This window comes from Ailuropoda melanoleuca, chromosome 10, assembly GCF_002007445.2.
Source record: "Ailuropoda melanoleuca isolate Jingjing chromosome 10, ASM200744v2, whole genome shotgun sequence".
Taxonomy (NCBI): domain Eukaryota; kingdom Metazoa; phylum Chordata; class Mammalia; order Carnivora; family Ursidae; genus Ailuropoda; species Ailuropoda melanoleuca.
In genome coordinates, this window is record NC_048227.1 from 81,521,106 (window position 1) to 81,545,446 (window position 24,341).

General features: G+C 37.8%; 1 protein-coding gene across 6 annotated transcripts in view; it reads right to left on the reverse strand.

The window, feature by feature from the left end:
- AHI1 (Abelson helper integration site 1) overlaps positions 1 to 24,341 on the reverse strand; it is a 215,374-nt gene that overhangs the window by 16,056 nt on the left and 174,977 nt on the right. For 3 of the 6 annotated variants that reach the window (XM_034669175.1, XM_034669176.1, XM_019795062.2), the window contains one exon: positions 10,356 to 10,414. In XM_034669175.1, the coding sequence (XP_034525066.1) occupies positions 10,356 to 10,414 (59 nt within the window). Of the gene's footprint in view, positions 1 to 10,354; positions 10,415 to 24,341 lie in introns of those variants that run through there. The other 3 variants (XM_034669174.1, XR_004628145.1, XR_004628144.1) reach the window with 2 other exon arrangements.

Genomic DNA, 24,341 nt, shown 5'->3' on the forward strand with positions numbered 1-24,341 from the left:
CAGCAATCAGACAGCAAAAAGAAATAAAAGGCATCCGAATCGGCAAAGAGGAAGTCAAACTCTCACTCTTTGCAGATGATATGATACTTTATGTGGAAAACCCAAAAGACTCCACCCCAAAACTGCTAGAACTCATAGGAATTCAGTAAAGTGGCAGGATATAAAATCAATGCACGGAAATCAGTTGCTCTTCTATACATAAACAATGAGACTGAAGAAAAAGAAGTTAAGGAGTCGATCCCATTTAAAATTGCACCCAAAACCATATACCTAGGAATAAATCTAACCAAAGAGGCAAAGGATATGTACTCAGAAAACTATAGAATACTCATGAAAGAAACTGAGGAAGACACAAAGAAATGGAAAAACATTCCATGCTCATGGATTGGAAGAACAAATATTGTGAAAATGTCTATGCTACCTAGAGCAAGCTATGCATTCAATGCAATCCCTATCAAAATACCATCAACTTTTTTCACAGAAATAGAACAAATAATATTAAAATTTGTATCAAACCATAAAAGACCCCCAAATAGGCAGAGGAATGTTGAAAAAGAAAACCAAAGCTGGTGGCATCACAATTCTGGACTTTAAGCTCTATTACAAAGCTGTGATCATCAAGAGAGTAAGGTACTGGCACAAAAACAGACACATAGATCAATGGAACAGAACAGAGATCTCAGAAATGGACTCTCAATTCAATGGTCAACTAATCTTCAACAAAGCAGGAAAGAATATTCAGTGGAAAAAAAGACAGTCTCTTCAACAAATGGTGTTAGGAAAATTGGACAGCCACATGCAGAAGAATGAAACTGGACCATTTCCTTACACCATACACAAAAATAGAACCAAAATGGATGAAAGACCTAAATGTGAGACAGGAATCCATCAAAACCCTTGAGGAGAACATGGGCAGCAACCTCTTCGACCTTGGACACAGCAACTTCTTCCTAGACACATTGCCAAAGGCAAGGGAAGCAAGGGCAAAAATGAACTCCTGGGACTTCATCAAGATAAAATGCTTTTGCACAGCAGAGGAAACAGTCAACAAAACCAAAAGACAACCAATACAATGGGAGAAAATATTTGCAAATGACATATCAGATAAAGGGCTAGTATCCAAAATCAATGAAGAACTTATCAAACTCAACACCCAAAGAACAAATAATACAATCAAGAAATTGGCAGAAGACATGGACATACATTTCTGCAAAGAATTAGTCCAAATGGCCAACAGACACATGAAAAAGTGCTCAACATCACTCGACATTGGGGAAATACAAATCAAAACCACAATAAGATACCAACCTCACACCAGTCAGAATGGCTAAAATTAACAAGTCAGGAAACAAAATGAAACAGAGGATGTGGAGAAAGGGAAACCCTCCTACAATGTCGGTAGGAATGCAAGCTGGTGCAGCCACTCTGGAAAACATTACGGAGGTTCCTCAAAAAGTTAAAAATAGAGCTACCCTATGAGCCAGCAATTGCACTACTAGGTATTTACCACAAAGATAAAAATGTAGTGATCCAAAGGGGCACCTGTACCCCAAAGTCCATAGGAGCAATGTCCACAATAGCCAACCTATGGAAAGAGCCCAGATGTCCACTGACAGATGACTGGATAAAGAAGATGTGGTATATATATATATACAATGGAATATTATGCAGCCATCAAAAAATCAAATCTTGCTATTTGCAATGATGTGGATGGAACTACAGGGTATTATGCTAAGCGAAATAAGTCAGTCAGAGAAAGACAATAATCATATGATCTCACTGATATGTGGAATTTGAGAAACAAGGCAGAGGATCATAGGGAAAGAGAGGAAAAAATGAAACAAGATGAAACCAGAGAGGGAGACAAACCATAAAAGACTCTAAATCTCAGGAAACAAACTGAGGGTTGCTGGAGTGGCGGGGGGGCGGGGAGTGCATGGGAGGGATGGGGTGGCTGGGTGATGAACACTGGGGGGGTATGTGTTGTGGTGAGTGCTGTGTATTGTGTAAGACTGATGAATCACAGACCTGTACCCCTGAAACAAATAAAACATTATATGTTAATAATAATAAAAAACCCCAAAAAACAAGTAGCCAAAGTGGGGGAAAACATAGTACGTACAGAGGAACAAGATAAGCATCATAGTCTATTTCTTGTGGGGAAAAAACTGCAGGTGAGAAGGCAGTGGAACAACATTTTTAAAGTACCAGAAAAAAAGTGCAAATCTTTCAACATGGAATTTTATGCCAAATGAAAATAGCTTTCAGAAACAAAGATGAACTAGTTCTTTTCAGACATGTGAAAAGTTAAGGCATTTATTTTTAGCCAGCCAACACTACAAGAAATTTTGAAGGGAGTCCTCCATGTGTAAGGAAAATGATAGTAGGTGAAAATACGGATTTACACAAAGGAATTACAAAAATACTGAAAATAGAAACAAAATGGGCAAATATTAAGATTTTCTTATGCAATCTCTTCAAAAGATGACAATTTAAACAAAAATAATAATAGCATGAAAAAGCATCAAGATCAGGAGGCAAGTGTACCATCTTAAAGCTCCTGAAGATATACTGTGTGATAAAGATTTGTATTATAAACCCTAAAAAAAAATCACTAAAATAGCTAAACCCAACATTATAGATATTAAGCTAGCAAGCAAGATAAAATAGATAAAACATAATCTAAAAGAAAAGCAGGAAAAGATGACAAAAGAACCAATGAGACAAATAGAAAATAAAAAAGCAGTATAATAGACTAAAATTCATCCATATTAATAATCATATTAAATATAAACATTTACCTAATTACCCTAATTAAAAGGCTAAAATGGTCATATTGGATAAAATGAGCATGACTCAGCTGCCTATAAGACACATGCTTTAATTCTCAACCTATTTGCATCTTTATATTTAATGTATGAAAACACATACACCATTCTAACACTACTAAAAGAAAGCTGGAGAAACTTTGTTAATATTAAATGAAGGAGACTTCAGAACAAAGAATATGACCAGAAATAGTCATTTAATAAAAGAGTGTCAATCCTTCAAGAAGACATAGCAATCCTAAATATATGGACATCTAATACAGAGATGCAAAAACTAACAGAGCTACAAGAATGAAAAAAAAAAAACAAGCCCACAATATTAGTTGAAGACTTCAATACCCTACTCTCAATAATGGAACAGGTACACAGAAAATCAGTGAGGCAACATAAGATATAAACAACTATTAGCCCATGTGATCCAATTTATTTATAAAAGAATACTTCAGGTAAGACAAATGCATAATATGCATTCTTTTCAAGGGTACTAAAAATTTTTACCAAGGGACACCATATTAAGAGTCACAAAGCAGTTCTTAATAAATTTAAAAAGATCTGGGTCATACAGAGTATAGTATGTTCTCTGACCACTATGGAATTAGAAATCAGTAACAGAACGATCTCTGCAAAACTTGCTAACATTGGAAATGAAATGACCCACTTCCAAGTAACCCATAGGTCAAAGAAGAAATCTGAAGGAAAATTAAAGTGCTTTGAAAGAAATGAAAAGGAAACAACATATCAAAATTTGTGCAATATTATTCAAGCTCTGCATAGTGGGAAATTTATAGCAATACATGTTATATTAGGAGAGAAGAAAGGTGTTAAATCAATGACCACAGTTTCCACTTTAAAAAAACTACAAAAAGGACAAATTAAATCCAAAATAAGCTGAAATAAAAACTAGAATGGAAATCAATGAAATAGAAAATAAACAATAAACAGAAATCAGTGAAACAAAAAGCCGATTCTTTGAAAAGATCAATAAAATTGATAAACCATTAGTCAGGCTGATTGAAAAAAAAAAGAAAGAAATTACTGACACCAGAGATTAGAGAGATGCAACAGTACTACAGATTCTTTTAATATTGAACAGATAATGAGGTAATATTATGAACTTTATGTAAATCAATTCAACTGCTTTAGTGAAATGGACAAATTCCTTGAAAGAAACAAACTATCAAAGTCTATACAAGAAGAACTAGATAACCTTAATAGCTCTACTTCTATTAAATACATTGAGCTTGTAGTTAAAAATCTTCCAAAAAAGAAAATTCCAGAACCAGACAGCTTTAATGGTGAGTTTACCCAATATTTGAAGAAGAAATAAAATGATGTCTGTGAAAGTGGTGGAGCTGAGGACTTCTGAATATTCTCTTCTCCAAATAAGCTAGGAGAAAACTGGCAAAAATGGTTAGAATCAATTTTTTCAGAATCCTGTAAATTAGCCAAAAGCTTGTGGCAACTGGGGAATGTTTATTCAAGAAAAATGGTTGAATCTTGGTTAGGATCTGGTGAGCTTTGTGGCATTTCAACTTGACCTAGTCCCACCCCCCACTGTTGGCTCTGTGGAGACCTTGAAAAAGAAAAGCCTGCATTTATGGTGAAAGCCAGCAGCCTGGCAGCTACTGGAAGGCACGGAACAGGGATGGAGCTCTTTCAAAGCCTCATTTCCAAAGCACTGTCTTTACCTGATCTGTCTGGTGGTTCTTTGGAAGATACCAAAGAACTTGTAAGGCTGTCTGTATTTGACCTATCTCAGAGTTTGCCTTTTCCCTGGGAGGCGCTTGTTGAAAACAATTATAGTTAACTTCGTGGCTGCCTGAGTGATGGATAACAGTAGTCAAGCAATAGACTAACTAAAAAGCTGAAAAGGAAAAGCTGGGGAAGTAAGATGTCCACAGGGGTCTCAAAAAGCTCGGACATATTTCTGAGAGTCTAGAAGGTCTCACATGTGTAGGGTTATGTGCATGCACAGCAGAGGCCTAAGAAGGCCTTATGCCTTTACTTCTGACTGATCTTAATGCTCTGTGCTAACAGGAAGTGAAAGCTAAGACAGAGTTGTCAATTGCTTGGCTAAATATTGAAGGGGTGCACAATACCCCAAGAGAACCCCTTAGCAAACCTGGGAGACTTACTGGTTCCAGGTGTTTAAGGAAATCTTTGTCCAATTAGCTAATCACTAATCTAACCAAGCAAAAACTTCAGTGGCAAAACATTATAGCATTATAGAATTTATTCAGAGAAGTTATTTATTTAACAAAGAACAACTACAATAAGTAGCAACAACAAACCTCAGGGAAGGGAAGAATCTAATTTCCAGAGTTGTCATATTATAGCATTTAAAATGTCCAGTTTTCAACAAAAGATTACAAGACATACAAAGAAACAAGAAGTATGGCCCATACAAAGGGGAAAAAAAAAGCAATCAACAGAAACTGTCCCTTAGGAAGTCTACACATTGGACTTTCTAGACAAAGACTTGAAATCCTCCATAATAAATATGTTCAAAGAACTAAAGGAAATCATGTCAGCAAATAGAGAGTATCAATGAAGAAATAAAAATTATAAAATAAAGAAATACCAAATCTACATAGACTCTTCCAGAAAATGGAAGAGGTAGGAATTCTTCCTAACTCTACCCATGAAGCCGGCCTCCCATGATACCAAATCAGACTGAGACATTACAAGAAAACTATAGACCCATATGTCTCATGAACAAAATACAAAAAAGTTCTAAATTAAATTTTAGAAAATCAAGTTCACCAATTTATAAAAATGATAACATACCATGACTAAACAGGGTTAATCCTAACAAGGAAAGGTTAGTTTAAATTTGAAAATCAATGTAATTTACCATATTAACATAAATTAATAAAGACAAATCATGTGATTATTTTAATAGCTACAGAAAGAGCATTTGACGAAAACCCAACATCCATTCCTGATACAAACTCTTTGGAAACCAGGAAATGAAGGAAATTACCTGATAAGGGACATTTATTTAAAAACCTATGATAAAATCATACTTAATGGTGAAAGACTAAATGCTTTCCCACTCATTACCCATAAGGTCATGAAGAAGATAACACTATGTACTCTCATCATTTCTATTTGACATTGTAACACCATACTGGAGATTTATCCCATGCAATAAGGCAAAGATACAAGAATAAAAATAAAAATAAAAGGCATCCAGTTTGGAAAGGAAGAAATTAAACTGGTTTTTATTTGCTTGAATGTCTATGTAGAGAATCTAGTAAAATATACTGAAAAGCTACTAAAACTAAAAAGACATTTTAGTAAGATGGCATAGTACAAGTTCAACATACAAAAATCTGTAGTATTTCTATAAATGAGCAACAAACAATTATAAACTGAAATTGGAAAATAATATCATCTACATATGAAATACTCAGGAATAAATGAGCCAAATATGTGTAGGACTTGTACCCTGAAAACTAAAAAAAAAAAAAACCAAACCCAAAAAACAGTGCTGAGAGAAATTAAAGAAGATCTCAATAAATGAAGAAATATATCATATTAATGAGTCAGATTACTCAACATTGTTAACTTGACAGTTCTCCCCATACTCATCTGTGGATTCAAGGCAATGCCAGTTGAAACTCTAGTAGCCTCTGTTGTAGAACAAGCTTATTCTAAAATTCATGTGGACATAAAAAGGACCTTGAATAGCCAAACCAACATTAAAAAAGGACAAAGTTGGAGGACCAAAAATATCCAGTTCCAAGACATATCATAAAACTGTAGTAATCAGAAAATGTGTTACTGATGTAAAGACAGAAAAGTAGATCAATGGATCAGAACAGAGAGTCCGGAAACAAACCCACACATATACTGACAACCGATTTTCACGAAGTGCAAGAAGGCCATTCATCTGAGGCAGGATTGTTTTTTCAATGAATGGTGCTGGAACAACCAGATATGCAAAGGAAAAAAAATAAACCTTCTGATCCAAATCTCATACCATATATAAAAATTAACACAAAACAGGTCATAGACTTAAATATAAAAACTGAAATTATAAAACTTTTATAAGAAGACATAGGAGAAAACTTTTGTGACTTAGGTAAAGGCTGCTTAGATACTATAACTAAAGCATGATTCATAAAAGAAAAAAATTGATAAATTGGACTTCATCGAAATAAAGCTTGCTCTTTGAAAGCCACTGTCAAGAGAATGAAAAGGGAAAACGGCGCCTGGGGGGAAATATCTGCAAATCATGTACCTGATGAAGAACATATTAAATATATAAAGAACACTGTGATGCCACACACCTGACAACGGATGGGTCTGATCTCACAAAGGGGAGGCATAAGAAAAAGGCTGAAAAATGGATAAAGTAAGAACCTGAAAAAAAAAAAAGGTTGCAAACAATAGGGTATTTTAGGGAAAAAAGATAAACTACTTCCTTCTCATGGACAGGAAAAGAAACTTGAGGGTGTCTGGAATGGGATTATTACAAAGACGGAATCAATACATAGTGGGGGATTGACAACATACTTAGAATTAACCCTTATGGCTCTACTCTGTTAAGAAGAGATTTCATTCATTCATTCAAGTTCACATTTGAGTGTTCATAAAGGACTCTAATATGATTGACCATCTGAATTAACTTTTCTCTGATCAAAACTGTTAATGAAATAAAACATTCTATATTTAAAAAAAAGGCCCTAACAAACACAAGTTAAAAACAGACTAATGACAAGGAATATCAATACTACTTATTAAGGATTGTAACATATTTACAGAAATTTCATTACAAACTCTGACTTAGGCAGCAGATAATAACATCAGAAGGGCATGAGGTACAAAGGGTGAAAGTCAAAGACTTTTAAGAAAATGCCTTTGTTAAATTAACCCTCTGGAGTTTCTTCTTGATAATCTTAAAAAGGAAGTGTAGCTTTACTAAAATGCGTAAAAATTACTTGCACAGAAGTGCTTGACATTTCTAAAAAAAAATAAGAAAGAATAAACACGACAAGAAATTCAAGTGGAAGTGGTAAGAGGTAGTCCTGCATGGCTTATTTATATATTCTGGTCAACCAACTAAATAAGCAGATGTTGCAAACTGAATGGCAAGACTGCAAAGAAACACAAAAATGAGCCTCTGTCCATTTACTTGGGTAGAATGGACTCACTTAGATAAATTAAAGAAATAAAGAAATGACTTATTTGTACATAGTGGGCTATAATATTTTCACCTTCAACTCGCCTACAGTTTTCAGGTCATGAGAAATGCATCTTAATTCATCCTTACTTCTAAGAAATTACTAGTATAGGGAAAGCCCAAAGGCTGCAGATGAACTTGAGCATTTAGACATATCTGAACTTCTCACGAAAATTTATTTTCAGAAGCTTGGTAAGTGCTCTATGCTCAAAAGGAAAAGTCAAGCTACCATCTCAGCCTTTAGAAGCTGGGATGTTTTGTGAGTTTTGTTTTTTTTTCTTTAAACTTGAATCAGGAGAGCATGGTGTGGTTGGATCTCTGTTATCACTTGAAAATAGGTATCCAATGCAGTCAGAGTGACTACAGTCTCTCATTTTCATTTTAGGTAAAAGTTCTATTAATTTTTATAAGACATGCTTAAAAACGCCAAGAACACTGTTGCCATAATGTATTGAATATGGTTATTTTTTGGTTGCTGAAACAGTTTGTCCTCATTGTTCCAGGGTACTTTAATATATATATAATCTGTCATTGAGTATAAACTCCTTAGGGGCAATAACTGTATTATCATTATATAAAATTTCACTTTTTTGGAGAATGGAACTGAAAACTTTCCTGGCAGATGTAACAAGAATAAAAACCGGAAAAACCCGGGATGTGTGTGTGTATCCTATGACTGGCGACAGGAAAGCCTGGAAAAAAAAGGAGATTAGGAAACAGAGGACCTGTGTTCTGGAACCGGGTCTGCCACTTAGTACCCACAGTGACCTGAAACAAGTCCCAGCCTCGAAGATCTTGTTTCTGCATATGTAAGACAGGGGTCAGGATACGGGTCTGCAGGGAAATGGTGGGAATCAAATGGGATAATGTGAGTGACTGTGCTCTGAAGTGATGATACAGGCCTATAGGTAGTTAGAGCATCATCAATAGATTTTCTCTTTCAGAAAGAAAGATTTTTAGGCTTCCAGGAAAATGGTATTTTACCAAGAAGCCTGACAACACTAAATACGATTTAAAAACAAACACACACACACACACACACTGCAGCAGTCTGGGCTTTTCAGTGCTGGCCTGTGCGCTGACACAGACAAGCCCTGTGAAATTTATGCAAGGCTTTCGCCCTTAGTTTTCTTGACTAGAACACAGAGGGGATGTGGAATTTCTAAGGAATCTTCTAGGTCATGATTCTGTGACTCTTTAAAGCACCATTTAAAAATTTTATTTATCTTTCCTCTGTAGAATGAAACGTTTCTCATGAGATAACGCATGAGTTTATTTGATAATTCCTGTAAATTAGACTGTCACCTACATCAGAATTTTTGAACTGAAAGAGACATATTATTCTTCAAAAGGTCAAAAGCGGGTAGCAGGGTTAACTTGAACAACTATGTTCCTGAAGGAAATTCAGCAGGGATCATCCGGGTGCATTTGTATATAAGCATATACTCATATGCATATGAGGGGATGGTGGTGGTTGAACAGGAGGGCAGGACAGGTATCTAGGCTGTTCAAGGCTGTTACACTCATGTGTTAGTTTGCTAGTGATGTGTGAATATGAAGTTTGGGCTGAAAGTTAGGTACAAAATGATCTGCAGTGATAAAAAAAATGAGAAATATTCTGGGAAGTTTTTTGATGTTATTTTTTTGAGGTAAAAGGGATTTTCTATTTATGTATTAAGTGACACAGCGAGTATCAAATAAAAATACAAAAACTTCCTAGTGATCTTTAAAATAAATACCTCAAAATAAATTGCTTAAATATATTACTCATTTATAGAAAATACACAATGATAATGTTTTGGGTATTAGCGCTTTTCTTTAGTGCCTCAAAATAGATATTTCATATATTTTTTTTTAACCACATCATCTACTTATTTTCAGTTAATGTCATTTTAAAATGTTACTCAAACAGGGATGCTTGGGTGGCTCAGTTGGTTGAGTGTCTGACTCTTGATTTTGGCTCAGGTCATGATCTCAGGATCACGGGATCAAGCCCCCTTGGCTCCTTACTCAGTGGGGAGTCTGCTTGGGATTCCCACACGGTCTCTCTCTCTCTCTCAAATAAATGAATAAAATCTTTAAAAAAATAAAGTGTTACTCAAAAATAAAAGACAAAGTAGGTCCACAAAAACAAAAATTTAGCGTGTTAATTTTATTTAATATTATTTCTTGTAACTTAGTTATAGACATCCTCATAGTCCAACTTAACCCTTTCAAAAAATCAATGATCTGAAATTGAACTTTTGGTGTAATGTCATAAAAAGAGAAATGGAGATATTGTCCTTAAAAAAAAAAACCCAATAATCATCGCAAATTATTTAGGAGGAAAAGTTGCTTACTGTGTCATGGACTCCGAGCCCAGTCTGAAATCCTGGGACTTGTCCTTAATGACTGGCTGCTGTGAAAGAAGAACAACAATGGGTAAGGAAAGACTAGGTGAAGACAGCGCAGGCAATACTCACAACTTGCTGAATGAGAGAGCGTGCCCATTCTGAACATAAATGTCTATCAGCATTGTTTCTTCACTCCTATGGGAAACCAAGGAACTGGTTCTCCAGATCATCTGAGCCCTCTTTATACCTGCAGTCAGTTTGCAGGGATGTGGCAAGAAAGTCAGGTGTGGATCAGTCTCAGTTATCTAGAAATACTCTGTAGAGATCGCTTAAGTTCTAAATTTATCTTTCATCGTTGCAGCTTTCCTTGCTCCTCTTTTGGGTGCAATTTATATTTTCATAGTGATGGTAATCATGGAGCTATATGTAAAATTTTGCATCTGAAAACTCAGTCTTCTATAAAATTTGTTCAGTATGTATTTTACTGATGGCCCCTTCCTGAGGAAAACAAATTAATAAGCACTTCAGTGATGCAGATTATACTGAGGGTCTTGTGAGAGGGTTCCTCTGGGATTCGAGCATTAACCCCAGATGAAAGTACCAATGTTGCTATAAAATTCACTACAAATGATTTTTTAGAGATGATTACATGTTAGGGAAAGAATTCATTTAAAATTCACATAGAGGGGCGCCTGGGTGGCACAGCAGTTAAGCTTCTGCCTTTGGCTCAGGGCGTGATCCCGGCGTTATGGGAGCGAGCCCCACATCAGGCTCCTCTGCTATGAGCCTGCCTCTTCCTCTCCCACTCCCCCTGCTTGTGTTCTGTTTCTCGCTGGCTGCCTCTATTTCTGTCGAATAAATAAATAAAATCTTTAAAAAAAAATAAAATTCACATAGAAAATATACATTGTTCTTATGTTGAAGTTGTGAGTTATGTACAAACGAAAGGGATATACCATATCTACTTGATTATTTAAATTAAAAAAAACCCTCAGAAAATAAAAAATCAAAATGAAATGAAAGAAAAGGAGTCCAACTTTTTCTTTCAGGCTTAAGTTGTTTGAGTAACTACTACTTTCCCTTTCTTATCTTTCCTGTAGCTTGTTTCGCTTCGTAGATTTCCTGCTCCACCAGCAGATTTCTGCAAGATTTGGCACTGAATATCTTAAAACAAGTACTACTTACCATGAAGATTTCAAAAGGATATTGTTTTCTGGATCATAATTATGTCATATTTTGCTCTCTGTACAGCTTTAAATTAAGCATATCATAAAAACAAGAATAAAAGAGCAAAAAGACTTGGTGGTGAAAGGTGGATGTTGTAGCAAGTGACCCAATTTCACAAAACAACAAAAGAACCAGTAACACCTTGATTTTTCTTTACCGGTGAAGATGATCCGACTCAGTTCAAATGCGTTTGGGGAAAAAAAGTACAAACACATGAAAAACTTCAATTCAAGGACTATTTCAGATTGCAGAACAGTCTACATGTCCTCAATGCAATAGAGCAAGAAGCAAAGAAAACCATCAAACTCTAAACTCAGAAAGCATCAATTATAACCGAATTTCTTTAGTTTTGCCCCAGACTTAAGAAATAAATTCCAAACATAGCAATCAAATTAATTTTATTTTTTACATGGTCTAAGTATTACTTCTATCTCTTTGCCCACGGCAACGTCTCACCATAAATGTATGTATAATGTGTGAAACTTTGTAAAATTCTGGATTAAAAAAAAAAAACCCTCAACATAACAGTTCTAATCAGAATCTGAACCTACTCCAGAGGCTGAGGGAAGAGAAGTCGGAAACTTATAAATAATGTTAAATCGATGTTACTTTTAATTATTTGTGACCTTGACAAATGAGTAACAACATATTGTCACGTGTAGGTCTTACCAAACCTGCTTTTAATAGTCTGTTCATGTGAAATGGATGCTGTCATGTCCTCAAAAAGTTTGTCTGAAGTGGGTTTAACAGTGCCCAGCCACCTTTCCTACTGTATTACTGTGTTAGAATAACTGGCACATTCAAGTCCTTTTTCATGATGCAAAGGTGGCTTAAATTGTGTTCAAATCCTATGAATCCTAAGTTAATAGGGTATCCACATTATGAAGTTTAAACACTCATTTGTTAAAGGACACTTATTTAATTCGGACCAATATTCCACTTCTAAACACCTTTCCTCACTCATTCCTTGGTCTCAGCAGCAGCGCGCCATATGGGTAGTTACTCATGGAGGCAGGAGGAGGGGGAAGGAGGAGGTGTCTCTGTGAGCTATTCTGTTTCATTTTCTCTTTTAACAAAAAAGCCCCCAACGCTATAATACAATCAGCCCATAAGCACCCCCCACCATCAACAAGGCCAAGGAGCATGACTGCCCTTCTTTCCCTCCTGTCCACGCACACCTCTCACAGTCGTTTTGTGACTTTGTTTCCTCTTCACGGACACCCTTGATTTGGAGAGGAGGGGATGAAGAGAGGAAGATGAGCAAAGCAGAGGAGATGAATAAAAGGACCAGAATCCAGAGGCTCCTGCTTCCCAAACCTTCCAGCTTCTCAGTGATGCTTTTAAATTTAGATGCAGTGAAACGTAAACATGAAAGGAATGATTAATGGCATGATTTTAAGTGCCTCCACTGATTACATGGAGATTCACCAAGAAGAAAACAACTCATAAACAGCTTTGTAAAAGAGAAATGGGCCATGCAGACAACTCACCCAAATATTTCTGTAAACTTGAGGAACAAATGTAAAATTAGGTGAATGTTCAATCGATGTCCGCTGTAGCTTGCACACCAGTGAGCTTTAAGTCAGGCAAATTTTTGACACAGTATAGCTCTATATCTATGTGCCGTTTATAATACCTCCCGATATCTTCTACCTTGTCCATATTTTTAATACCTATAATTTACTTATACCCACTTTGCAGGGATTTTTAAAAAAGAGAGAGAGGAAAACAACCACCACCAGAGCTGGTGGTTAAGTTCCAGTCTTGGTTCTGTCATTAACTTTCTGTGTGGCCTGAGCATAAGCCACTTAACTTCTCTTGGGATCTGTTTTTTACTTGAAAATGAACAGATGGCGCTCAGAATAAAAGCAGGAACAACCACAGCACCATTCTTGTATTTTACAGATGAGGAAATGGAGGCCCAGAGTCACCAAGGTTACAGAAGTCGCCTGAAGGCTGTAATTCTGTTTTTTCAAACTGATTTAACATCAAAACTGGTTTTCAGAACAGTTTTGGGCCTCGTATATAAACACTTAAGCATAGAATTACTGTAGGTGAAGCTAGGTTTGGTGGCCAGGCAAACCCTGTCTTCCCAGCCCTACTCCCCAGAGCCCTAAAGAGTAGGGGTCTACAGAGCCAATAGATCACTGGACTACACAAGCTCTTCCAGATTTCCTCTGTTGCTAAAATTCTGTTTCCAGGAGCACAATTTTGCAATATTATATATTCATATAAATTTGCTGTTGATTCTTTGATTTTAGAATTTATTATTGATTATGTGAATTATACTTGATGAATCATAATGCTTTTCCTTAAGGACAAAACAGTCTCCTGCATCAAGACGCAGTTTCTAGAAATATATTAAAACAAAAAGCAAAGGTCTTCATCTTGGTTCATGGCTTGTAGTTTTTGGTACTAACCGTGCCAATTAAAAAAACAACAGATATTTATGAAACCCCACTCTGTAAGTGAGGCACTGTGCTAGACGTCCTGGGGGTACAAAGCTCAGTAGGCAGTAGGAGTTTAGGATCGAATGGGGAATGATGTGGATACAACCAGGGGATAAACGTTATGATAAAGGTAAAAAGAAAATGCTTGGAAATAAAGGAACAGTAGCCTTGAATTGTAACTTGAGGTTTTTGAGAAGGACTCACAGAGGAGGGGGCATTTAGTGAGATCTTAAAGAGATGAACTGAAATTCTGATAACTAGAGAAGCAAAAAAAACTATATAGTTCCAGAAAACAGGGCAAGCAGAGGCTTGAGGAATGTCTGCAGGGCAGCCTACTCCAGAGGTTGTTTTAGAAGATGAAGAGAAGTAGGTCAGAACTCAATTCAACGTTCATGGTGTGGGATCTAGATAAGCATTTACGAGATTCGGACTTTATAGACAAGTGTAGGGCCAACTAAGATTTCTGAGCTGGTAAGTCACGACTTGATTTCTATTTTAGCAAGGTATCGCCTCTGTGGTAGGCAGGGAACAGGTGCTTTAAGGACTGGAGAATGGAAGAGTGAAGACTGCTGGAGGCTGGGACCAGGGAGCCGTTTCAAGGCAATATCCTTCCCAGGCTCTCTTCTCTCAGCTCACTCTAAAAAAAAAAAAAAAAAAAACTGGCATCCCTAATACTCCTGCCTTTGTCCTTTCCACTCTTTATATTCCGCTGTTTCCATGCCTTTAACCTGTGTGTTTAGGCTAACGACTTCCAAATCAACACCATGAAACCAGGTCTCAAGTTTTCTTCAAAGTGATTTGGCAATTGCCACTTTTCAGCACATTTTGTAAACACAATTTTTTCTGAAAACACAGTTTCATCAAAACTACCTAGCAAGTCTGAGTTTTCAGCAGATCTCTCCTGAGTTCCATCGATGTCAGTAAGATATCTGCAACTGGCTGCCACACGGACACTGCCAACTTTGTGAGTCTCAAACTGAAGTGTTTCTTATACTCTTACACACCGAGATGGTCAAATCAGAAACCCAGACGTCTCCTTTACCTTCACATCCATTGGGTCACCACGTCCTAGTGTCTCACTGTATTTGGCTTGGATTATTCCAACAGCTTCTCCTGCTTAGTTCCTTCGGTATTGTTTTCCAGTTTTTTCAAAGTTTCTACAGTGAGCTTTTTTGGTTTGTTTTTTAGAAAGAGTGAGTGGGGGAGGGGGGCGCAAAGGGAGAAGGAGAGAGAGAGGGAATCCTAAGCAGGCTCTGTACCCAGCACGGAGCCCAACGCGGGATTTGATCTTATACCCTGAGGATCATGACCTGAGCCAAAACCAAAAGTCAGACGCTTAACGGACTGAGCCACCCAGGTGCTCCAAGAGTAAGCTTTTGAAACAACCAATTCGATCATGCTATCTTCCATGCTTTAAATTCTTCAGTGGCTCCCTACTACCTGCAGGATAAAACCCAGCTTCTTAACATGTCATACAGGGACCTTATCCTGTCTACTTGCTCAGGTCCAGGAGTTTGTTTTTAAACTTTGCCTCCCAAGCGTTAGCCATGATGCAATATTTGTGGCAGCCCCCATGCACCATGTCTTAGCATGGATCTGCTCAATCTGCCAGGAATGCCCTTCCTCCTGTGAAACTCAATTTAGAAATCGATTCTTCTAGAAAGCTCTACTGACCTCAGTAAGCTTAGGTCAGGGACCATTTCTGTCTGTTCTTGCATTTTGTGTAGAAGTCTATCATCCTCTTGTGCTGCAAAAACCCGTGATGTTTGACTACCTGCCAGCTCTTTCAAGAGAGAACTCCCTGAAAATGAGGGCAGATGATGGGCATATTAGACTAGAGATTCCAGAATGATATCTACATAAAAATTTCTGGGACGCAGTTAGAAATACACCTGGGGATTCAGGATCGGAGCCAGGATTACAGATGTAGAATTTGATACATTCAAAATACCAAAGTATTATCTGAGACTATGGGGGTAGAAGGGATAATCTAGAAAAAATACATTAGAGAAAAATACAAAATAATAGAAAAGATGCAGCAGTGTGTATGTTGGAGAAGGCTTGCCTTACTGTGGCTCAGCCAGAGGAGGAGGAAGGAGCCATAAGGGGAGTGTTACAAAAGGAGAGAGAAACAGCAGAGAGACAGTGGTGTTAATGATCCTGAATGTTGGGGGTATGAAGTATTTCTTTACATTGTCTGTTAACAGCCATGTTTGTTCCTTCCCTCCACTCTGTGCTTCATCCCTTGTCCCTTCCCCGTGACCAGCTGGCTTTTCAATTTTTCTGATGAGCATTTCTGGCCACTTTAGGGCTTTTGCACCTGTGGTTGCTAGCGCCTCAAATGTACCCTCCTCATAAAAACTAACCATCTACTTCTCACCACATGGCCTCATAGTCTCCCTTCACTGTCCTCTCACTGCTTCTATGCTTCCTTTTGTGACTCACTAATTACAATGACTTTCACTCATTAGACTGTAACTTCTGTAAGTGGAGGGGCTGTTTGTTTAATTTGCCATTCTACCATCCAGACAACATTCCACCACAGTGCCTGGGAAAGCAGCAGGCATTCAGTATGTATGAAATGAATAAATAATGAAGATGCTGAAGGACTGGAAGAATGAGGATGGGCCTCCCTGATGGGGGCGGCTAGAAGGATGTGGGAGGGGAAGATGGCCAAAACTACAAGTGGAGGGTTCAGCTATAGAAAGAAGGGTGCTTCTTTCTGTGGGAGATCTGAAAGTGGCTGGAGAAGGAAGGCAAAATTAACAGAAATACAGAGAAAGGAGAGAGGAGTAGAGAAAATTCATGTTGGATAAGTTCTCTTCAGTAAGAGGTTAGGGACCTGAGGAATGTGGACAGTACTGTGACTGAGCGGGGTCAAGAATGGGGTGGGGAGTCAGTCAGGAAGAACAAAAAAGATGATCGAGACCATGGGCCACACTGAGGCTGGGAATCAATCACAAACATGCCACAGAGACACGTAGGAGACAATTACGTGACTTTCTTTGGCAGTGTAAAATTCCAGAGGCTAAGAACAAAAAATGGGCAACTAGTTTGCCCCCCAGCCTGGGGACTGGTAAAAGAAGTAGGCCCAGTCACACGCTCCAAATACTAACATGCATCTGGCATCAAATTGGTAAATAATTGCTGCCTCCATGCATTTATTTCCCGGTGCCCCAAGTGACCTGATTTGGAGAGAATGAAAAAATGTCTGCAGATAACCAGGAAGGCAGGAAGCATCAAAATGCCACCTCGTGTCTCTTTCTTTAATTCTTGCAAACTACAGAATCATTTGGGTCATCTACTTCCTCTTCTGGGACGGAACTGTTCCTTAGAGATGGGAGATGAAGGAAGGAACCTGGAGAGGCTGACGGAGACCTAACGGTGTTATGAAGTCCATGGCAGCCCTCTGTGCACTGCTGAACATCCACTGCGTGCGGCACCAGCGCAGCGGACCCCGGCGGGGGTCCGGGCTGACTTGGAAGACTCACGATGACCTCAGCACAGCTGATCCGATTTGTCTACCGGATCCTTCCATCGCTCAATAAACATTCACTGGATACCTGCTTTGCACTAGATGCTGGGAATTCGATTCTGAACATGACACGGTCCCTGCCTTCAAGGAACTTTAGCCCTTTTATTTCCATCCAGAGAGGAAGAAAGAAATTGAAGAAAAAAGTCGGACACATGAGCCGTGCTAGAAGTAGCAGGTTATATTTTTTCCTTTTAAACCAACTCCCTTTGCCTGAACTTTTCCTTCTTCATCTTTATTATAAAGACTTAATAGGTTTTCTGAAACAACGATGTAACTTTGTCATAAAGTTTCAAAATGCAACTGATCCTCATTATTTGTGGATTGCCTGTTTGCAAATTCGCCTCCTCACTACAGCTCATTTGTAACCCCCATCAATACCTGCGGTGCTTGTCACAGCCATCGAAACACACGCACACAGGCAGCGTGCTGAAAATTTGAGCTGCCTGATGCACACAATCCCAGCTCAAGTTGGAACACTAGAAACTTCTAATGCTTTGGCATGGTTCAAACACTCTAATTTCAGCTTTCACACTGTAAATAAGTACCCTTTCGTGGCCTATTTATGGCTATGTTTTTCACATTTTTGTGTTTTGTTGGTGATTCTGTGGTTTAAAATGATCCCTAACCAACGGGCTGAAGTGTTGTCTAGTGTGACTAAATGCAAGAAGGCTGATGTGCCTTAGATAAAATACATGTGTTGACCGAGCTTTGTTCAGGCACAAATCCAGTACTGCTGGATAGGAAGTCAACTTTAATGAATCAACAATATATATTAAATAAAATGTGTTTACACTTTACACCGGCTGATGAAAATGTTAGGACCAGAGGCTCACAGGAGCCTAAGCCTGTATCTTCCCTAGGAGCACTGGCTCAGTGTTCACTAATTCAGTGCTCATGGTGAATTCAGAGAACACAACTACTATGAAAAATCAGAATCCACTCTACGTTTTTCAGCATGGCTTCTGCATATCCACCAATTTACTGTTCTTCACCTTCTCTTATTCCTGACATACCTGGGAAGTTTTTGGAAGCTCTGTCTCAATCATCATAATCATTTACTGAGAATATTCTATATGTACAGTACTAAGGTGGGAGGCTTTGGAGGGAATAGGGCTACTGGGAAGTTGACTCCCACTGGTTTCACACAGGTGTGGACAATGCTTTAGAAGCTGCTGTAGAGTCAGGTCAACTTGGAGTTTATATCCAGAGATTATGGGATCTGAGGTAGCTATGTTATTCCTCTAATGAGACTGGAAGAGCCTTCTCTAGCAAAATTCCATAACTCTTGTGTCTACCAAGGAGGCTTTCAGAAATATGTTGAGGGTAGGATCTGGCACCAAGATTTTTACACAAGTGTAAAAGGTGATTCTGAGGCCTAGCAGTTTGAGAACTATTAACCTGGCATATATCAAATTGGCAACTTGTTGGGTAGGAGAGCTAAGGACTAATTTTGGACTTGGGTGTCTGGAGCCGACTTAGTGAGTGTAGCTTAGTAGTCAATAAGCATGGATTGTTGTGATCTCCTCCCTTTCTTGCTTTCTTCCCTTCTTCTGGTTTGAATCTCGATTCTTACTGGACTTACCCATGAAGGATTTCAATTTCCCTCCTGAAAAACAGTACTAAACAGACTTAGTGAGGCTGTGTCTCATAATTTAGTGAGGGCAAATGTATGTACAAATAACTTGGCGCTGAGGTAGCAGGTGATAAACGGAATAAGAGACAAAGGATATTCCATGAGATTATGCGGGAGGAAGATTTCTCTGACCAAGTGGAGGTTCTGGCCAGTCCCTCCGCAGTCTAAATGAATGATTCCTCAGTCCTCATCATTTCACTATGCACATATATGCACATATATCCATATTAGTTTAAACAAAATTGTTCAGTGATGTTGCTTTTAACTTTGCTCTTTACATCTTTTTAATAGCTTTACATCTACTACGTGTATCTGAGCACAAAACACACTTTTGTCTTAACAACATAATGTAAACTTTATCAGCTATAAGAGAATGAATAACTAGACATGGTATTTGTGGTAATTACAAAGTTGTGATAAAAAATGTGACCCACACTGTAAGATTGTTCATATGGGAAAATTCAATTTGAAATGTAATTTAGACTTTCACCTGTCAGTGAGTTTAAGGATAGGGCAATATTTGGCCTCATGATCTTGACCTAGGCATGTTTTTCTACAGTAATCTTGGGAATGATGCTGTTTTCTAGTCGGTGACTCTGCAAGCTGGTATCACACGAGCACAGATTTTTTTTTACAAAGGAGGTGCCAACCTCTGGAGGTCTATCAAGCATTCTATATTTCCTTTGTGTAAGACACAACAGTGTATAACAGAGGCTGCTACTTCAGCATACCCACAGATAAACCGGGGTAAAAAGAAAGAAAAAGCCCATTAAGCACAAAAAAGTTCTATAGAAGACTGATAAAAGCAAGTCTGTTTCAATGTGTTGTATTGTATGCAGGGTTTGTGTGGATAAAAGAGACTTTTAAATAAAAAAAAGGTTCAGAATGTCAACTGAAGGAGAACCATGTTAAAATCAGAGAGCATTATGGCATTATTGGGACTGCTAAGTAATGACAAAAACATTAGCATACGGTGACTTTCTAAGGCAAAGGAAATAAATCCTAGTCAAGCGCGATCTACAGATGTACATGTAAGTGAGAGACATTTTACATACCCTCTTTCTGCTGACTCTCACGGCTGGACATATTTTCATGTGAAGCTATTGCTTTTAAGTAGGATAGTCTATAACTCTAGCACCACTACTTAGATACTTTCCAGAAATGGAAAAATGAAGGCAAAATTTCAGTAACAGGACCTTAAAATAAAAATTGCAATTTAAGGAAACACACACATATGTACATAACAATATTACATATTTTTAAAATTAAAATAGAGCAGTAGTTCTCAACTGGAGGGGGTGATTTTTGGCCCCCAGGAGAAAAGTGGCAATGTCTGGAAGATAGTTTTGATTGTCACAACTAGAGGGGATTACTGCTTGTGGCATCCAGTGGATGAGTGGATAGAGGCCAGGGATACCTTTAAACATACTACAATACACAACATATTCTCTCAAAGAATTATCTAGCCCAAAATGCCAGTGTGCCAAGGCTGAGAAACCTTGGAGTGCTTGATGAAACAAGAGGACAGCAGAGTTTGGGTATCAGAGACCTTCAGAAAAAAAGGACATGCTGATAGTCGAATCAGAAGACAGGGTGACTGATAATAATCAATTCTGCCACTATCTAAAGGACAATTTACTACTAGGAACGACTGCTGGGAAGTTCTCCCAACAATATCTTACACACTTTAGATCTGTGAGAGATTATTAGAGGGATATTGCTGACATTTAGGTTAACCTTTGAAAATATCATCATGAAGAACACGATATTATTCCATCAAACAACCCTTAAAGTCACAGTAAGAGAGAGTAATGGGCCAAGGGAACAATGGTTTGACACAGTACAATATCATTTATTTTATAATTTTTATGTATACTCAGATACAGTGGAGGTGAGTCTCCAGGGGGATTCTCTCACAGCCCCTTTACTTTGGAACTGGCAATTATCTAGGTCCTGGCCCCAGGCTACATAAACTGAGAAGACAAGTTGTTAGTGTGGTCTCACTCTGCTGAAGGTCAGAGGGTCCTGGAGACAAGGGGGGAAACTGCCCCAAATAGCAAGCAACCTAGCTGCTGAGGGGAAGAGACAGAGTTGGGGCTGAGGTACACGTGTCAAATACACTGGCCGAGGCAAAGGTGTAAAGGAGAATGAGTAGAGAAACTGGATCACCAGACCTGTAAGAAGGTCAAGACTGTATGGTTTCCTTTCAGGGTAAGAGAGTTTCTGCAGGCTTTTAGAGTTTGTCTGTGTAGAACATTTAGGAACATTACTGTTGACTCACACTTGCTTTGCTGTCACATCATCGGGGTTCACTTACTTTCTCTGCAGAACATGTTCTCTAACAGAAAATTTTCAAATGTAAATAATGGTTTTTGAAATTAATATTTTTTCTCACAATATTTATAAGTTATTGAAACAAATTATAAAGAAAAATATATATCCATATTGTCTGCATTGAGATTCTTTATGGTACACAAATAAGAACTTTGGTTTTAGGGGCGCCTGGGTGGCTCAGCTGTTAAGCGTCAGCTTTAGGCTCAGGTTGTGATCCCAGGGTCCTGGGATCGAGCCCTGCATTGGGCTCCCTGCTCGATGGGAAGCCTGCTTTTCCATCTCCCAGTCCCCTTACTTGTGTTCCCTCTCTCGCTGTCTCTGTCAAATAAATAAATAAAATCTTAAAAAAAAAAGAACTTTGGTTTTAAATTTACTTGTAAGTTAAGATTTTAGTTTAGTTCTCTTCAGATGAAGGAAGAAAACTTCAAACATACCTGAAATTTTAAAATAAACCCAAACCTAAGTTAACTTTTATCTACCTAATATAGCAAATTAGAGATAAATTATCTTAATTTTCTTTGATAGAATTACTAAAGTTAAAAAAAAAGACATAAATTGGTCTTATTCTTTTATTTTTTTTAGGTGCAAAAAGTTGGTTTTATTAGAGCAAGGGGACAGGACCCGTGGGCAGAAAAATGTGCTGCTATATCGGTATTATTCTTTAGCAATAGGAAGGAGGCAATAAAGTTATGACTGTATTTTCAATGATTTAGTGTACAATTATTAACTTTTGGATATCTGGAAAATCTGCTTCAACATATCAAAAATAACCACTATCTTTATAAACAGGTTGTTGGGTTTAACGTAATAAAATCATATTGTTTCTGTGGTTAAAAACAATTCAGATGCACTCCTGGTAGAAGTACCAGTAAATGGAAATTTTTTTTCTGTATGAAGCGATTTTTGAAAATAATGATATAGAGCCCAATTAATCCAGGCTTCATGAATTGTCTGACTCCTTTTAGGATGAAGAAGGTAAAGGAAAATCAGATATTCCGTAGATGAATACAGACATATGTACCTTGAAGGCAACTTATTTACTGCCTACTCTTTTTCTGAGAGGTTGACAGAATTACCAACATAAAATTTTTTGTGTGTTGTATGGCTTGGCTGGAAGAGGAACGACCATGGAGTTAACTGATGCTTCTTGGTTTTGTTTTGCTTTGGACAAGAAAAAAGTTGTTCCTGCAAAAAACTGGAGTCTGCACTTTGGTTTAGGGTCAGCTCTTTTGAATAAGACCTGCTTATTCTCACTGATTCTAGATGCTAAGTAAAATGCTGAAAATAATTAAAACACTCTTCTCCACATGGAAGGAGCTGAGCTACAATGGATAATATTTAGAGTTATCTTGAAATAACAAATCTAATAAATATTCTTTAAGTGAGTTTTTAGAGAAAAAAACATCACAGTAATGTCTCCACACTTCCTGAAATAATCTAACATTCCTATGCACAATTATTACTCTATGTCTGGCATTTATACAAAAACATACTTAGTTGTGTCAGTGTTGAAATATTTATTTATTTAATTTATTTTTTAAATAAAGATTTTTATTTATTTATTTGAGAGAGAGAGAGACTGCGAGAGAGGAAACACAAGCAGGGAGGAAACACAAGCAGGGGGAGTGGGAGAGGGAGAAGCAGGCTTCCCGTGAGCAGGTAGCCCGACGTGGGGCTCGATCCCAGAACGCTGGGATCGTGACCTGAGCTGAAGGCAGACGCTTAATGACTGAGCCACCCAGGTGCCCCAGTGTTGAAATATTTAAAGAGTAGAAGGTACTTTTTTTTTCTTTTTTTAAAGATTTTATTTATTTATTTGACAGAGAGAGCGCACAAGCAGGGCAGTTGCAGGCAGAGAGAGAGGGAGAAGCAGGCTCCCTGCCAGGAACCAGAAGTGGGGCTCAATTCCAGGACCTTGGGATAATGACCTGAGCCAAAGGCAGACACTTCACCTACTGAGCCACCCAGGTGCCCTTAGAAGGTACTTTTCTACTTTGGGTTTCATTTTTAGGAAAAAAAACCCAAACATTTTCAGAAATCCAAAAATACTGGGCATAAATTAAGGAATTAAAAAAAAAAAAGAAAATCAGTCATTTTAGTGACTAATTTTAAGATTTTTGAAACTTAAAAAAAAAATCTGTGCTAATAAGATATTCAGGATATATTGGTAGAAGAAAAAAATCAGAACATTAAGTATGATCCTAGTTTCATTGAAAAAAAAGAACATACATGAATAAAGACATATGTGCTCACATATGCAGAAAACATTTTAATAGGACATGGAAGAAAATATTAGAATGAACACAAATATTAGCCAGACAGAGGGGTTTTATTTATTTATTTTTTAAGATTTTATTTATTTATTTGACACAGAGAGAGAGAGAACACAAGCAGGGGGAGGGGCAGAAGGAGAGGCAGAAACAGGCTCCCTGCTGAGCAAGCTCAGCTCCACCCCCNAACCCCCGCCCCCCCCCCCCCCCCCCCACACACACACAGGGCTCAATCCCAGGACCCTGGGATCATGACCTGAGCCGAAGGCAGATGCTTAACTAAGTCACCCAGGCGCCCCAGGGGTTTTATTTCTTATTTACACTAATCTTTATTGGTTAAATTTTTAAAACTATGAGCATATATTATTTTTATAGTAAAACAATTTAAAATTATTAAAAAATTTTTTAAAACAGGAATTTTGACAACTTTCCTCCCCAAATAAATTGATGACATAGGTTCACACTTAGGCTGGCAAAAATAAAAAGCCTAAGAAAATAAGGTCCGAAATACTAACACAAATAAACCAAGGCTGTCAGCACTAT